This window comes from Dermacentor albipictus, chromosome 3 (assembly GCF_038994185.2).
Source record: "Dermacentor albipictus isolate Rhodes 1998 colony chromosome 3, USDA_Dalb.pri_finalv2, whole genome shotgun sequence".
NCBI lineage: Eukaryota > Metazoa > Arthropoda > Arachnida > Ixodida > Ixodidae > Dermacentor > Dermacentor albipictus.
Window position 1 is genome coordinate 44,847,019 of NC_091823.1, and position 17,261 is coordinate 44,864,279.

Below are 17,261 nucleotides of genomic sequence, written 5' to 3' on the forward strand. Positions count from 1 at the left end.
TAGCGTTCCCGTCGACCCGCCAAGGGGTGTAAGACATTGCGCTATGGCGCAGCTATCACTTATGAGGCGCCCTGCATCGGACTTCGCACCCACCAATCTTAGGTGAGCGCCGAGCAGCGCAGCGTTCGGCGCGGCAACGAAACGTGCGCCTGAGCAAGCGGAACGAACCAAAGAACTCGGCGTCTCGGAGGGAGAAACGATCTACGCGAGCCGAACGTCGTGATCGGCACGGAAAGCCGGGCCGCGACGCGCCATGAAGGCCGACGCGATCATGGGGCTGACGCCTCGATGAGATCGTCCTCTATCTCGCGTGGGAGCACCACGCAGACGCATGACTCCCGGGGAGCAGCTCGGCACACATCGCAGGGGAGGACGCTTTCCCATCGGACGCGCTACGGCGCAGCGGTCACGTCAGAGGCGTCCCGCATCGGACGCTGCACCTAGGAATCGCGCTGTGAGCGGAAAGAGGAGCCACGTCGCCAAAACGCGAGGGTGCGAGTGAAGTTGGAAGGGGAAGGAAGGAAGGAAGGAAGGAAGGAAAACTTTATTTGGTCCTGCAAGTAGTGATAATTAACCACTAAGCGGGCCGCTCCCACGTCGGGACCGGAAGGCCAAGCCTCACGGCCACGTCGTGAGCCTGCTGGACAGTCCAGAATTGTTCATTCAGGTCTGGGCTGCGAAGTGCAGCCTCCCACATGGACGCATCCTTGATCGCCGAGTCTTCAATTCTTTCGCAAGACCAGAGCATGTGTTCGAGCGTGGCTAAAGCACTACAATCTTGGCAATAAGGCTCTGTATACGTCTCCGGATAAAACATGTTTAGTCTCCGTGGGCAAGGATAAGTATCAGTCTGTAGTAAGCGTAATGTAAGTGCCTGAGCCCTGTTTAGTTTAGGATGCGGCAAAATGTAAACCCTGCGATTAAAAAGGTAATATACTTCGTGATTTCATTGTATGTGGAAGGGGAGTCTCTGTTCTCGGGGAGTCCCGCCACGCCGTTGCGCGGGGCAGAGCGGAGGGTAAGATCTCGCGCTGGCTCATGAGCGGACTCATATATTCAGAGGGGCTCCTTCATCATCCCAAGGTGAGCAGGGAACCAACATAAGTAGTGTTGAGAGATCTCACATGTCTGCATAATTTTAAAAGCAACCTTAGCCACCGACCCCTTCTCAAAGGCCGTAACGGCTGACTTTGAATCGCTATATATACAAAAGGCCTGCGCCTGTCAACCAGGGCGAGCGCAATAGCCGCTTGCTCCGCGACCTCTGGCCTATCGGACAGAACGGTAGCAGCGTTAACGACACTGCCCTCATTGTCCACGACAACTATGGTAAACACCTTCCTCTCCTCGTTAAAAGAAGCATCGACGAAGCCAACCTTCTGATTCTGATCACGAATGAGTCTCAGCAGGCAAGCTCCCCTGGCCTTTCTTCTACCAACATGTCGGTCCGGATGCATGTTCCTGGGAACAGGCTTGACGTGATACCGATTACGGACCTTCAAGGGAATACCGACATGAAGCTGCGAAATCTTCTCCTGAGGAACACCTAACTTTCTCAGAATCTGCAGACCCGTGCTACTCGTAGAGAGACGCACCATCTGCATCTTCTCCTGAGCCTCAGCTATCTCATTCAAGGTATTATGAATTCCCAGCTGGAGAAGTCGGTCGGTGCTGGTGCACATTGGCACTCCCAACACTTTCTTCGTGATCTTCCTAATCTGCGTGTCAAGCTTCTCATTCTCCGATGGTTTCCACTTGTGCATGGCTGCCACATAAGAAAAGTGACACAATACTAATGCGTGCATAAGTTTAATCAGACTATCCTCCTAGAACCCCGTCTGCCTGTTGGCCACCCTCTTCACTAGGCGTACGGCATTTTTTGTCTTGGCTAATCTTCTGGATCGTCAGCGTGTTGGCGCCGTTCGACTCAATCATCATCCCCAGAACCCTGATCTTATCAACCCTAGGTATGAGATCGCCATTTCTTGTACGAAGCTGAATGCTCAGCTGGTCCACGGGGATCCATCCCCTTGGCTTGGGTTGCCTTCTAGTGGGACTGTACAGCAACAGCTCCGACTTGGAGGGGGAGCCCCTTAACCCCGTCGGCTCCAAACAATTCTCAATTACATCTACTGCCTCCTGCAGAACACTTTCGATATAGCCCTCACTACCACCGGGACACCATACGGTCACGTCATCTGCATACATGGTGTGCCTAATCCCCTCAATCTCCAAAAGCTTCTTGGTCAATCCGACCATGGCCAAGTTGAACAATGTGGGCGAGATGACGGCCCCCTGAGGAGTGCCCCTGTCTCCAAGATTTAACGTCTTTGACTCCAGCTCCGCAACCCTCAAGGTAGCCTTCCTGCCTGACAGGAAGGACCTGACATAGTCATGAAAGCGCGCCGAGGCCAAGATCCGAAGTGGACTTAAGAATATAAGAGTGCCGAACGTTGTCAAAAGCCTTCTCCAGGTCCAGCCCTAGGATGGCCTTAACGCCCCTTCCATATCCATCAATGACCTGATGCTTGATGAGCTTCATGCGTCTTGAGTCGACAGCCCGGCCCGAAAACCAATTAAAGTCTGGGGGTAGACCTGATTCTCCTCAAGGTACCTTGTAAGCCGATTAAGCACCGCATGCTCGGCTACCTTGCCCACACACGAAGTGAGCGAAATAGGCCTTAAGTTATCAATGCTCGGGACTTTGCCAGCCTTGGGAATCAGCACCGTGAGAGCTGTCTTCCACTGCTCCGGAACCACCCCGTCTCTCCACATAGCGTAAACCTCCCCGGTAAGGTACTTGATTGACCTATCGTCCAGATTCTTTAAAAGCTTATTCGAAATCCCGGCCGGTCCGGGAGCCTACTTGCTCTTAAGGTTATGCAAAACCGTGCGTACCTCTTCCACAGAAAAGTCCTCATCTAGGGAAAAGTTGTCCTCTCCCGTGTAGGCCTGCTCCGTCAGAAGAGCATCCGGGTCCGCAACAGGAAGGTATTTGTTAGCCAGCTTTTCAACCAGCTCTTCTTCCGAGGCAGACCCCACTGCTTCATGTACAGCTCTAGCAAGGACGTGCCCCTGACTAACCCTCGTATTGGAGTCGTTCAGCAAATGCTTAAGCAAGCCCCACGACCTCCCGTTGCGCACCTGCTCGTCCACCGAGTTGCATACCTCATCCCACTGTTGCCTAGACAAAAGCTTACAGTGCTCCTCAATCAGCTTATTCAGCTCGGAAATCTTTTTACGCAGCCTGCGATTAAGTCGCTGCCCCTTCCACCTAGCCAGCATAGACCGCTTGGCTTCAATCAGCTGCTATCAACACTATCCACGTCCAAATCCGTAGTGATCTCCTTCGTAGCCTCCTTTACATCCTACCTCACCTGGGTGACCCAATCCTCCAGGGACGGCCGGTACAGGCCTTCGAATTCCTTCCCCGTTTCTCCTCTCTCCTCCCGGATCATCCGAAACTTATCCCAGTCTATAAACGTTGGAAGGGAAGAGAGCGAGAAAATTTATTAAACGCAAGGGTAGTGGTGCATCCTCGCACCGGTCCCCGCACGGCCCGAAGGGGAGAAGCGGGCGAGTGGCGCGCCACGTGTCGGGGCAGCGCCGCACATAGCGAGGAGGGGGTCTTCTGTGTTTGCCGCAAGATGGCTCTGCGTGTGCGCAGAGCGCAGAAGAAATGTAGCGGAAACGTACTTCGCTACTCGTGTAACTGCGACTTCTGTAGGTTACATGCTCATAATTACCGATATACACCGCAGTATAACTTTCTACGGCACGTTTCTAAGGCAACACCGCATTCACTAGAAGCGCTTTTGTACCACTTTGAAGCAACGAACTCGTGGCTGTGGTAGCGTCTCCGTCTCACACTCCGGAGACCCTGGTTCGATTCCCACCCAGCCCATCTTGCAAGTTGTTTTTTTTTTCATGAAGTGCCTCCCGGGATTTATCGCTCACGGCCAACGCCGACGACACTGGCTTTTCTGCGACACGAGCTCCTTAACGCTGTCGCGTTAAAAGTAACTCGCGTCCACAAACGTGTACGCCGTGACTGAAGGGGGTATTTGTTGCATTAACATTGTCGTGTCAGTAGAAACGGCGCCTACAGTTAATGCTGACATGTTGGCCGTGTCAGAGCTCGGGGGGCTTGTAGAAATGAGCTGTTTCCGCAACTCGTCGTAGCTCTGGCAGTACTGAACAACGTCCGTGACAGCTTGGGAATCTTTGGCAATGAGCACCGCTTTCCCACCGATTTGAAGCATTGATTTGAAGCGCTGATTTGGAGGCGTCGTCCTCGATCCCCTTCATGATGTGTCTGCTTTTATCAGCTTCGATTGCAGGGTTGATGTGACGGCAGAGGTCGACGATATCCTCAATGTAGGACGTGAAATTCTCGCCGAATTGCTGGGCGCCACCGTGTAAGCGCTGTTCTGCGCGGAGCTTGCGGGTCGGCCGAAGACTTCCGCGAAGCTTGTTTTAAAGGATAACCAGTTGGTAATATCAGCTTCGTGGTTGTGAAACCGCAGCTGAGCCACACCCGCCAGGTAAAAGTTGACGTTGCCGAATTTGGCGCCATCATCCCACTTATTGTGGGCGCTTACCCGCTCATACGAAGTGAGCCAGTCCTCGACGTCGTGCTCGTCGGTGCCGTTGAAAATGACAGGGTCTTGCTGTCTTAGTACTCCGGAGCAGGCGACCACCGATGGTTGTCTCGCTTGGCAGATGGAATACGGAATAGTCGCTTGCCGTCCCTTTCACTTGTGCGGAATCCGAAGGCACAGCAACGCGGCATCGCGAACACGGAACTATATGCTACAAAGGCACAAAGGAGGCGCGAAACGTGGTGCCCGAGTACGTTGCTCAAGAGTGCACGGGGTCCTGAATATTTCGCTGCGCGCTTTATAAAAAAGATTTTGCGCTCACTCCTGCACTGTTATAGGTCAAATTTTGCAGAACGGTCGGATTTTGGCGTCGACTTCGTTTAGTAGCACCCTTGGCACAGCTAATTGCCTGGCTTTTAAGAAAAAAACATAGAATGCAAATTTGCCTGCGCTTATGAGGATGCAAGCTTCTGCCGCGTCGGTGCAAGCGTAAACTTGTTTCGTCGCCTGCCGTTAGCTGCAGGAAGCAGCGTTTCATGGAGGGCAGCCGCCTGATCCAGGAGCGGGCGCTATCCGACTACAGGCGCTCGCAATGTTTCGCACCGCCATGGCGGAGGAAGCAAAAAAACAAGCAAGCAAAAGTGCGCGAGAGCACGTGACGGCGTTCGGCCAATGGGAGAGCCGATCGTCGAGGGAAAGCGCAGGGGAGGAGGACGACGACAATCTTCAAAGGATGGCGCTAGTTTTTATTTTTATTTTGGGGGTTTTACATTCAGGCACCCTAGTTCTTCCCATTCTTTGCCTCCTCTCCGCCCTCCTCCCTACCATTCTATATAATTGCCCTGTGGACAGTTGCACGTTAGTAGAAAGGCAAGCGCTGCAGTTTAAGCAGTGCTTTTGCCGGGGGTCACGGATATGTACGGCCGTCAATCAGGCGATTGTGGCTAACGCCCAGGGAGCTCCAGAGGGCATTGTGCACATTCAATGTGCTGCTAAGGTCCAAATGAGTTTCTCGCGTTGCCTTTCCCCTCTGCCACGCTCCTTTTGCATATAGACGCTCTGAACCACACCCGAAGAGGACGGCGGCAATCTTCAAATGATGCATATGGTGGTCCTTCTGTTTTTTTATTTAGGGGCTTTCAGGTTGCCTAGCACACTAGCTACTACTATAACACGACAGCAGTAGCGCACAAAGTGGATAAACTGAAATTCAAGGTAAGTACCGTACCTGCTATTTACCGCGTTTCTGCTATTTCTGAAAAATAAGCACCCTGCATATTTATCAAGCGGACAACTGACGTACGGCGTGCAGACTCAAAGCTGCATTAAAGCACCGTGGCGTCTAAACGACATCGTAGCACCGTAGAGTCTAGGCGTCGCACTTCAACCATAGAGAAAGCTTCAACGCTTCTGTGCTCGCCATGGTACCTTGGCGGTAATGGCTCGATGTCGCTGGTTCGATCCCGACCGCGACAGTCACATTTCGACGGTGGCGAAATACAAGAATGCTTGCGTACTTGCTTAAGGGCTCGTTAGAGAACCCCAGGGGTCGAAATTAATGCGTAGTCTGTCACTGCGGCGTTCCTCACAATCCAAGTAAAGTTTAACACTTCTGCCACGATGCGACGTGCCGTGCGAGGCAATGACAATACTAACCTTATCGAGGTTATGAACAGTGGCGCAGGACAACGCTTCAAGCAAACACGTCTTGCTGTCTGTTCTGTGTACTTCGCAGAGAAACTGCAGGGGCGCACGTATACGGTAATATTTACCATCAACTCACCGCTATCGCATTGCACTATACGCTGAAGAAATTAAACATTCGCCGCGAACATAGCCGCTAATTATTGTCAACCAAAGCAAACAGCACAGAAAGCCTCGCTTGCGTCGATTGCCACAGTGCGTGGGATCCACGTATTTTTTCTTTTTGTCTTTTATTTTTCCTCCATGCACGTGAGGGAGGGGGGGTGGCATTTATTTTTCCACCATGAGGGGGGGGGGGCGGGCAGCTATGAGGTATATCGTTGTTGTGATGTTTCGTATTAAATTTTACCACATGGGATCAGGGCTTCCAGAAGCGTATATTCAGTAGGGGGGCCGGAGCCGGGGCTCGTTTCGCCTACACAAACATTTCTTCTAACTGTGTGAGCATTTCTATGCCTACCCAACGAGGAAACCTGTCCATCCGTCCGTCCGTCCGTTGTCCCTCCCTCCGTCACGTAAGAGAATCGCTTTTAAGATAGGAACCACGGTAGCGAGCGAAATCACCTTCGTGTTGCTTCTCGCTTCAACACAAACACAAGCGGTGAGAACACAGCGCACCCTACGCACTCTGTTCCCATCGTAGACCGCTTTCAAGATGGGGCCCGAAGCCATACGGGCCGCTGCGTCTCCCCGGAGTACGCTTGATCACGGTCGATAATGATTCGCATCGACAGGAGGCAGCGTCACCGACCACGACTGTACGGGGTCTACCAAACAAGACTCTGTTCAATTGCGTCACGTACTACAGCGCGCATCGACAAGCTTGCTCATCTTCCACGAAGTAGTGGCATCATCCAAAGACACCATCATCCATTTTGAATATAAAGAAGAAGCTGTACAAGAATAACTGAACAAGAGACACTGTACATAATAAACATTGCATACATTTGCTTCATCTACATGATCTGTTTCGTCATTTCATCCCACGTCCATATCCTCTGGGGAGTTATCTATAACATGAGTGAACATTTACTTGCCGTTTCTTCGTCGTCTCATGCTAGTCTCAGGTAAAATTTCGGTGTTGTATCTGTGCTTCTCCGTTTCGCGATCCTTTCGAGATGTTTCTCGCAATTATGCCAAAGGCAGCAGCATACCGGACGACGAAACAGCAGGTGATTAGTAGCGAATGCTTACGCATCGTTTAGATAATCCCCACATGAGATTCTGAGTGTAATTGCTTTGCACTACGACACCAAAGCTTTATTTGATTATTGTTTTGTAGTAAAAGGGGTGTCGGTCCTCAGGGTCGGGGGGAATGTGCCGCTTTGCAATGGAACCTGTGGAGGTTCATTTCAGTGGTCACTTTCGGGCGCATCACATTCCATGTGCGTTGATTGGCTGAGTCAGTTAATGGATGTATTGCCCGTTGCTCTACGGTGAGGGGTCATGCTTTATGCGACATAGCGCGAGATTGAATGTGTCGCCTGAAAGCGATTGCTCAAGAATCATGGCCAAGGACCTTATCCAGTCTACGGCAGAATTAAATGAGACGATTACACGTCGCGCATTGCGCCGTGATCGACATAGCGCCGCGCGTATCATCATCATCATCATCATCATCATCACCATTGAAGTCCACTGCAAGACGAAGGCGTCTCCCTGCGATTTCTAAGTACCCTTGTCCTCGCGTATACTTGATCCCAAATCCTCTGGAACCTTGCATGCTGCCGTCGCAATTACCAGCTATGTAGTGAAATTCTTTAGATCCACAGAGCGCAGTTTCTTTTATAAATACTGCGTTTTATACGCCATGCATGACTATATACATATATATATACATATATATATACATATATATATATATCAGGCAATACGCAACAAGAAGACGTACTATGTCGGACAGCGCGCGAGCACTATGGGCAGGCGAAAGTACACGTCCGAGGGGGGCAGCTGAGGTATACGTCGTTTTACAGTCGCCTACAGCTAACGAGTGCGAGGCTTCTATCGGCAGCCACACATTAGCTCCATCTTAGTTCCATGCCCTTTTCTATATAGCTGTCTCGTTACATTAATCCGATCCGATCTGCGCGTGAGCTAAGACAGCCCCGACTTCGAGCCCTTGAACAGCCGAGCAGTTCCGGAAGGGCAAGCGGTCTTTTCAACGCCGACGCGGGCGGTGCGAATTTAACGAGCTCAGCGGCTCGGTTGGGGAACGCCGCGTCCGGTCGCCGCGCATGCCTGCGTAGTCGACAAACAACTCGGGAAGTCAGCACACGCGCTACCGAGACTCGACGGAGATCGTGCTTCGAAGATGTGGGCGCCCTTAGTGATCGCCGCGGCTGCGTGGACCATTGGCGCGGCGGCCGCGTCGAGCGGTGCTTTCTCGTGCCCGAGCCTGGAGCTGTGCAGCTGCATCGAGGAGCGCGTGGATTGCTCGTGCCCGCGGGGAGACGAGGCGCTCGACCTGTTCGCGCTGTTCGAGCCGGACGTGGAGCACATCAGCGTGAGGCACTGCGGAGTCGTGCTCGTGCCGCCGTACCTGGTGGCCACCCTGTCGCTCGAAGAGGTCTGCGTGCTCGTACATATGTAACCTCTTCGTTATTGAAAGCTTTGTCTGCATACTTTTTTTTCTTATTCCGGCAAACTGCTTAGGAGGCGCCCGTAAAAGGGATATGGCGTGCGTAGCTCAATATCGAAAAAAGTGAAAGGAATGAAGGGAGCGCATGGAAACTGAAGCGTTTAACATGAGTGAGCCAGCGTGGAGTCCGTTGCTCCAGTACGAGGAATCTTGCCAGACGAACGAATATTTCATTCATCTCCGTCCAACATATTTGATGCACAGGCACGCGATGCGCAGTGGAGAACTTAAAGCTTTAATTCTGTTGGCAATCTCATCTTAGCGGATAATTTTGAAAAAGGGTGATTCACTAAATCACGGAGTTTAACGTCCAAAAAATCGACTCTTGAGCTATGAGTGGCGTCGTAGTCAAAGGCTCAGGAATATTTTAAAGCAAAGCTTTGTTTGCCTCTTCTCCCGACTTTCCGGGCGCTGCTGCTGGTGTGGTCTTGCTCGCGCGCGCTGCTGAGTTTCTTGCAACACCACCAGATGGCGCTCGCCTCCGCGCATCCTGGGCGGCTCGGCCGCTGCAGCGTTTCACACTTTGTGCGTATGGCACGTGCTGTTCTTGACTTCCTATGCGACAAAAATGCAGGTGCTGGGCTGTGGAGGTCGCGTGCTGGGCTGTGATAGCGTAAACATTGCAATGGCCCATAGCCTGAATAGAGCGCTTGGAGCTGGCGTCTCAACAGCGTGCTGGCCACGTATGCAGAAGTAGCGCGTAAACACGCGCCAGCAAAATGGCTCCAAAGCGTGCTCACAGCATCGAGGACACCCAGGCCCGAAAGAAGCGTCGCGCGGAACAGGAGCGTCTTCACTACGCAGCGAAGCGTTGTATTGCAAAAATTAATTGAATTGCGTACAGCCCCACAATTCAATCAAAGTGTAACGTTTCTGTCACGGTGCGATGTGCCATGTGAGACAATGATAATGCTCAACCCTCTCAGAGATTGTGAACAATGACGCAAAACAACGCCTCAAGCAGACACGTACGTCTCCCCTGTGTGTTCTCTGGACTACGCAGACAAACAGCAGTGGTGCACGCAAAGTAACGCGCAACATCAGCTCACCACTCTCGTATCGGATTAAACTCTGCATAAATTACACATTCACCGCTAACATTAACCCCAATTATCGTCAGTCAAAGCAGACAGCATACAAAGCTTCGCTTATATCAATTGCCACAGTGCATTAGATCCGGAAATATTTTTTTTACCGCTCGGGGTGCTCTGCATATATCGCCCCATCAAAATGCGGCCGGCACGGTCGGGAATCGAACCCATTACCTTGTGCTCGGCACCAGACCACCACATATCCACTGAGTTACCACGGCGGGTGGAGGGCAACGTAGCAACATCCTGCAGCCTCGTGCAGCAAGGTGCAGTAAAAACGTACAGTCGCGTGATTCCTAATGCAGCAGCTCATAGGTGTACATAGTACGCAAAAGTAAGCTGTATGACACAGTTCTCATTCAGTCGAACCACCACCAGATACGCCACACTGACTCAACTATATAGCGCGTGGCAACAAACCCCAACTCGATTTGCCGTGGCGTGCAGTTCACGCTGAGTGACATCGACCAGCTGGTGGTTCGCTCGATGGCCTTCGAGAAGGTGTCCGGGGTGCGCACCATGCGGCTTCGAGACGTGCGCAACCTCACTCTGGAGCACCTGGCTCTGCACGGCCTACGCGGCACCGAACTGCTGGAGATGGACAACGTGACCATGGCCGAGCTTCCGCCTGCAGCGCTGGCAGGATTCACGGACGTCCAGCAGCTCGTCATCCGCAATTCGCGCCTGGGACAGGTTAGTGTATACATATGCGCATGCCAGATACGTAGCGATGCCGTGGACAGCAAGGAAAAAAAATGGTGCGCAGATAGTTATGTATTTATGTCCAATCTTTCTCTGCCTTATTTAAACATTTTAAAAGTTCTTTAAAGAAAGAAAAAGGGGCTACTCGACGTCCAATATTTCATTGATCTTCAAGCTTAGTGAGGTGCAAGTTGGAAAATTCATGTATAAGCACGTTCAGTAACGGCCACATTTAAACTCACATACGTGTTGCATGGGACTCAAACATATGCTTAAGTTGGCAGATCAAATACGAAAATCTGTGTTCTGTTGGCAAGCTCAGTGACAGGCGGATAATCTTCGGGAATAAACATTGTAAAAAATAAAACAAAACAAAAACAGGAATTGAATTGCAAGCATGCTGTTTACATTGCTTTCCTTCTCTCAAAATGTGGCAGAAGGCGAAGAAAAAGAAGACTGTGTATTATTAGTGCGATAGAACCATCCAACGTCTTAACGATATTAAGAATAGCAATATTAATTTCGCACAAGCAAAGCAAACAATTATATTCACGGTGAAGTTCGTGCAGCGCTCACAGTTGTACGAAGAACAGGGAAAGTACACGGGTCACGAACGCCTGCCAACTCATTCGGCACCATTTTTAAGCAGTTCAGACCATCTTGGCGCAAACCAAGAGAAACAAGCAAAATGCATGTCGATTGAGGATTTGGTGTTTTGTGGCCATTTTTATATCACTCAAAATATTATTGAGATATCGATTAAAGGTACAACTCATCGCACACACGACGTGCTCAGTAAACGTCCTCAATAAAAGACAGCTTTAGTTTTGACTTCACTTGATCCGGCGTGGCAACAGTCGTAAGTTTCGCAAGAAACGTTGTTTAGCAAGGAGCCAGAGTCAATAATTTTTGCGAAAGCCCCTGCTGTGCGCAGATAGTAACCCAGGAACATATACGTTCAGCTTTGACGTTTTGGACCACGCAACTCTGGGTCATTTATAAATATGTGAACATAAAGCATTGGGCGTCGCATTGCAAAATCAAGCGGATTGCTCGTTTTCCCCTTGCGTTTGTGTCGATGTTGATAACGTCGCATTCGGTGCACTTCAATGGTCTTCATATACGGAAGCGGCAGTTGGTTTCTGCGCTCATAGAAATGGCCAGCAAGCGTGAATAGTCTGGTAATTAACCTTATAACGTGAGCCTGGCCTGCGAACCATCCCGTGCAGGTTCACTCCATGGCGCTGCTGTTTGCTAAGGGCAAATCGTTCCGGCTCTCCAACACGCTCGTGGACCAGGCGCAGAACGGCTCACTCGTGTTCGACTCGGTGAGCACGGTCGAGGTGTCGAACTGCTCCTTCGGCAACGTGAGCGGGGCCCCCCTGTCGGCCACCAATGCCACCGAGGTCGTCATTCGAGGCTCCTCGTTCACCGAGCTCCGAGAGCGCGGTAGCCTGCTCCTGCTGAGAAGCGCCAACGCGACGAACGTCATCTTCGAGGACAATCGAATCGACCTGGCCGGCCCCGGAGCGCTGGCACACCTGTCTTCGGCGAAGAACGTCACGTTCGCCCGAAACGTCATCCGGATCGTGAAAGAAGGCGCGCTGCCGTCGGGACCGGCCGTGAAATTCGCGAATAACTCGTTTCTGTGCTCGTGCAACGCGTCGTGGCTGTGGACGCGGAAAACTGGTGGCAGAGGCGGCGTCGTCTACGAAGGATCCGCGGTGATCAATTCGAGCCTCTGCGTTGGACCGCCTCCGCTGGACGGACTGAGGATGAACGAAGTCGAGCCCGTGCCGGCAAACGGAACTTGCAGGCTGATCAAGTCGTCGAGGCGCGAGAAGGTACTAGCACGGCTCAGCGGACCGACGAGTGCATCCCAGGAACCACTGCGGGCGTGTGGCGGTTGGACCATTCTGGCTCTTCTCGCGGCACTCGTAGTACCGCACTGACGTACGAGACTGTTGGCAGAGGATTAATTTTGGCTTCAAGAGCAGCAGCCGATGGCCGGCGTCGTGATCGCCACTGGACTGTGAAGGCGCGCACCCGGTGGAACTGAGGAGAGTTGAGCAACGAGGCGCCCCGCATGCGTGTACTGTGTATGCACGCTCATACGGGCGCTTCTTCGTCTTCACTTGAAAACATCAGAGTGATGGCTCGAACTGACTTCCTCAGTCCACTTTCTTTAAAGACTACATGCTTATTTGGGACTGCATAAATACCTGCGTGTGTGTTTGTAGTTGTAAAGTATGTGCCATGCGCGTAACGACGTTTCATCGCATCACCTATCATCACGCACATATTCTCATGACCGGGAGTTGAAATCCAGAGCAGCGCGCAAATAAACACCTTCAACATAAAATGACAATGACTCCTTCATTGTTCATGTATATGCTATGGTATGCGATTCAAAAGCTATATTAGAGCTCTGAAGCGTCACAGATCTGCCGTCTGATCTTAGCTTTGTATGCTGCATTGTTTAAATTTCCATCCCTTCATTTTTATGTCCTTGTATATTTATAGAGTGCAAGAAGGCGTTACAACGCCTACAAACGCCGGGGCCGAATTCAAAAAGCTTTTCGTTAGTAAGTAAACTTTGAAATTGGTTGGTCGCCTTCCCTGATATTATGCCCAGAAATAGGATTGGCTAGAATTTGTTGTCGCGAAGTATTCTGGCGTAAGAGCTGCTTGTGAATGCTGTCCCTGTTCTATTAATCTTGCAAAGTGCTGCAGTACATTACGGCATTGGTCCAGAGCGCATTATTTAATAGATATACTATTGTATATTGCATTGTCCACTTTTCATCCCCCGGATCTGACGAGGCTGTTATTCCTAAAACAGCCGTCGATAAAACTTATTTACAAACAGTGGACTGCGCGCCCACCATGTCAAGAAATAATTATGGCGCTTAAAGAGAGGAAGTGTTATAGCTTCCTGCACGCGCCATCCGGAAAAGATAAAGCGGGTCGCGCGGCATGCGCGTCTAATTGGCTCACTTACCCCATCTCCGTTCGAGGTGCTTTTGGCGCCGGAACCATTCCTCGCCACCTCCCTCTGTATTGCAAGTGCAGCCAATTAGGATTGCTGATGGCTTGATGTGTGAGTGTTTATCGTACTTCGGCACTTCCGTCGTGTCGGCAACGTCTACAAAGAGGTCATGCAGAGGCCTATCAGGGTGCTGCGGTGTGTTTCAAGGAAACGCGGCATCTACAGACTATCGGTTAGCATCAATCAACCATCGATTAGGACGCTGACACATACGGCGTCATTACAGGGCATTGGCACATTGTTGGCAGGGGGCCTTGCGCGTTTGTCACAGATGCGGCTTCTTTTCGTGCAGGTCATGGTGGCGTATCACCCACTTTCATCTCAAAGGAGTGAATCCGTTCCTTGAACCAGCCGCAGTACCTGAGAGGCTGCGTACTTTAGTGAAAGAGAGTTTCGCATCTCAGGTGGGCATGCGCACCTGAGAAGTCGGGTGTGCAAGTCGGGTTCTCCTGATACTGAGTACAAGTACGAGCGGTCAACCTCCTCAGGAGATGCCGAAACCAGCCGTAACGCTTATAACTGAACCGAGATACCCAAAGTCGACAACATTATAGTCCTCAGTCTCGTCCTGCAAAAAGACGAGGCAGTCTCCGCGACGGTCTAAATGCTCCGGCAGACGGTCACGCAGTTCGCTTGCCTGGTCTGGAGAGTGGCGAGCAGGAAGCATGCATGACTGAAAGGGCAGCGTACGCTGCGACTGGTACAGGTGCTGGTGATAAGCAGAGTGACGTAATACACCCCTTACCCGGGGCTGCATAACAAGGAAAAGGAAAAACTCAACGTACTAATTCGCAGGACGGACAAAAATGGCGCTGGGTAGCACTTCTAAAGGTGGATGACCAGCGAAGCTGTAACGCACCGCACTGGGTTAGAGAAGGGTAGGTGTATTTATTTTCATCATTCGGCAATGGTAGTGACGATAGCACTGTGATTATCGTGATGTACACTGATTGGTTCGATCACAACTTTGTACAGATTCTTGGCTAAAATTAAATCTATACACATCCGTTGTTGAGCACTCAAGTGACTTGGGTTGGTAGGGCACTTCAAACCAAACTCTTCTAGCAGAAACTGAGTGAACTATTTCTTGATTGTTTTCTCATCCCCCCGTCAGCAGCGAGACTGACTGGACAACCTGGTTCAGTTCCGGGGACGTCGACCGACAGCTTGAACCGGTGGACTGGGCGGAGAAGGCCAAGCAGGCCTGGGGCCTTACATGAGCCCGATCCCTCAGACACCTCCCCCTTTCCCCTTTCAATAAAGTTTGCCACCACCACCACATTGAAGTCTCCAACGATGATCACATTGATAGTATCATCGCGGCTAACCCATGCAAAGTGCGTGGTGATGAACTTCTCCATTTCACGTTCGGATGTGACTGGAGATATACTGGAGAGATACACAGTGTATATCACAATTCCGTCTTCCGCCTGTACGGCAAAGGTAGTGGGTGTATGGTTGTACATACATTTTGTCCTTTACGTATATGGTAATGCCTCCAGCTCGTGAGTCCATGTGCTGTTTTCAAATGATTGCAGTATACACACCGACTTGAAACAATGCATCTTTATTTATTTGATTTATTTATGATTATTCATTTGTTACTATTATTAGGCGCGGAATGCTTGCAGCCTGCTTCACCTCCAGCGCGGGTCGGCCCAGAATTTTACTATCACCGGGATCGGCCTACGCTCACCTTTTCTATTGTTGATACACAAACATAAAAAATCAAATGAAGTATTTATTATAATAATAATAATAATAATAATAATAATAATAATAATAATAATAATAATAATAATAATAATAATAATAATAATAATAATAATAATAATAATAATAATAATAATAATAATAGTTCAATCGTGTGCGCAAGAGAAGCGCCAGACGCTATCGAAAGGAGCGCATTACCTCCAGGAGCGAAATGCTGTTCAAAGCTATACATATCAACTGCTCGCTAAATAAGTGCTACCTATCTCACAATTCAATGCGTTCGCGTACTGCCGCAGTATACTAAATGAAAAGACGGATGCAGTACAAGCAGTCTGACAATCCCCGCGATCTGAAGGTGTTTATAGCTCTGCACCGGGGCTCTAATCTATAGACCAATTATATAGGTCTGAAGGTGAAATTTTAAGTGTCGGTAATAGTGGCGATATGATGCAGTGATTATGATATGATCAATCATATGCAATACCCTTATAACAAAGGAAATAAGAAAAGCGTGGACGGACAAAGCGCGATAATAGCTGTATGCATGTCCTAGCGTAAAACACGTAAACATGAGACATGTATATAAGCACACAAACCTCCAGTACACAGCAGAAGAAGTGAGTACCCAAACATACGCATCCAAAATTGGTTTATTAGTCAATAAACTGAGCTATAATGGCACCATGTGGTACAACGAATTAATAATTCCTTTGTTCGTGCTTGAGAAGCACTTCAAATGACCTGTTGTTGTCATCCGATGACTCCAAAGTCCGAATAAGTTTCGCATTCTACGACATTTATTCCGAGTGAGTGAGTGTCAACTTTATTATTAGAAGGGGTAAGGGATAAGGGAGGCTAAGCTACGTAGGCTTCCAGGTTGTGCTTCACGATGGAGTCTTCAGCTCGTGCCAGGACCCGTGTTTGGATGTCTCGGTCGGTGCTGGAGAGAAGAGCCTCCCATTGTTCGTCGGTGGGGGGTGACGAGACGAGGTCGGCGGGCGGGGGATCTTCCGGGCAGCCCCAGAGGATGTGGTTCAAGGAGGCAACGTCGCCGCACAGGCAGCAGCGTGGATCAATGACACCAGGGTGGATGTGCGAATACACTAGGGGGCACGGAAAGGTGCGGGTCTGGAGGCGACGCCAGGCGATCTCGGACCGCTTGGGAAGACTGCCATGTGGAGGTGGGTAGGCGTACCGTTCGAGGCGATAGTGCTGGGTAATGTCGTGGTAGGTGACCAGGGGCTCCGGCACCGGGGCGTCCAACGCGGAGGGGCCCACCGCTCGGTCGACGAATCCTCGAGCGTGTTGGTGAGCCGACTCGTTGCCGGGGTGACCCGAGTGGGCGGGGACCCAGACCAGTTCAATGTGACACGGCTCGTCCTCCAGTAGAAGTGGGCGAAGGAGCCGTAAGGTGGAAGGCGAGACGAGACCTCGGGCGAAATTGGAGATGGCGTGCTTGGAGTCGGAGAGTATGACGCTGGCGTTGGTCGAGGTGGCGGCTAAAGCGATGGCTGCCTCCTCAGCCTCGACGACGTAGGGCGTTCGAACGGTGGCGGCCGTGATTGACTCCCATGTCGCTGGTACGTGGCAGCCCCTAACCGGATGGATAAAACATAGTTAAACTAATAATGACGAATATTTAATAATGCATAACGAATGAAAACTAAGTACAGTAAAGATCAGCATGGTGCCTCGCTTGACAGACGGCAAAAGTGAAAGAAGAAAGTAAAAAAAAAAACGAATTATGACTGAGAAGTGAAGAC

The 17,261-nt window shown here is 50.7% G+C and overlaps 1 protein-coding gene across 1 annotated transcript; it reads left to right on the forward strand.

Moving 5' to 3' along the window:
• The first annotated feature begins 8,327 nt into the window (after positions 1 to 8,327).
• Positions 8,328 to 13,108, forward strand: LOC135898092 (uncharacterized). Its single transcript, XM_065426833.2, has 3 exons — positions 8,328 to 8,871; positions 10,482 to 10,727; positions 11,966 to 13,108. The coding sequence occupies exons 1-3, from the start codon at positions 8,617 to 8,619 to the stop codon at positions 12,686 to 12,688; spliced, it is 1,224 nt and encodes a 407-aa protein (XP_065282905.1). The 5' UTR covers positions 8,328 to 8,616; the 3' UTR covers positions 12,689 to 13,108.
• The last annotated feature ends 4,153 nt before the right edge of the window (positions 13,109 to 17,261 follow it).

Bases quoted from the DNA above. Each gene is read 5' to 3' on its own strand.
- LOC135898092 (XM_065426833.2), top strand. From the start codon at position 8,617: ATGTGGGCGCCCTTAGTGATCGCCGCGGCTGCGTGGACCATTGGCGCG. The intron at 8,872-10,481 runs GTCTGCGTGCTC...CGTGGCGTGCAG, and splicing joins CCACCCTGTCGCTCGAAGAG to TTCACGCTGAGTGACATCGA. The intron at 10,728-11,965 runs GTTAGTGTATAC...CATCCCGTGCAG, and splicing joins GCAATTCGCGCCTGGGACAG to GTTCACTCCATGGCGCTGCT.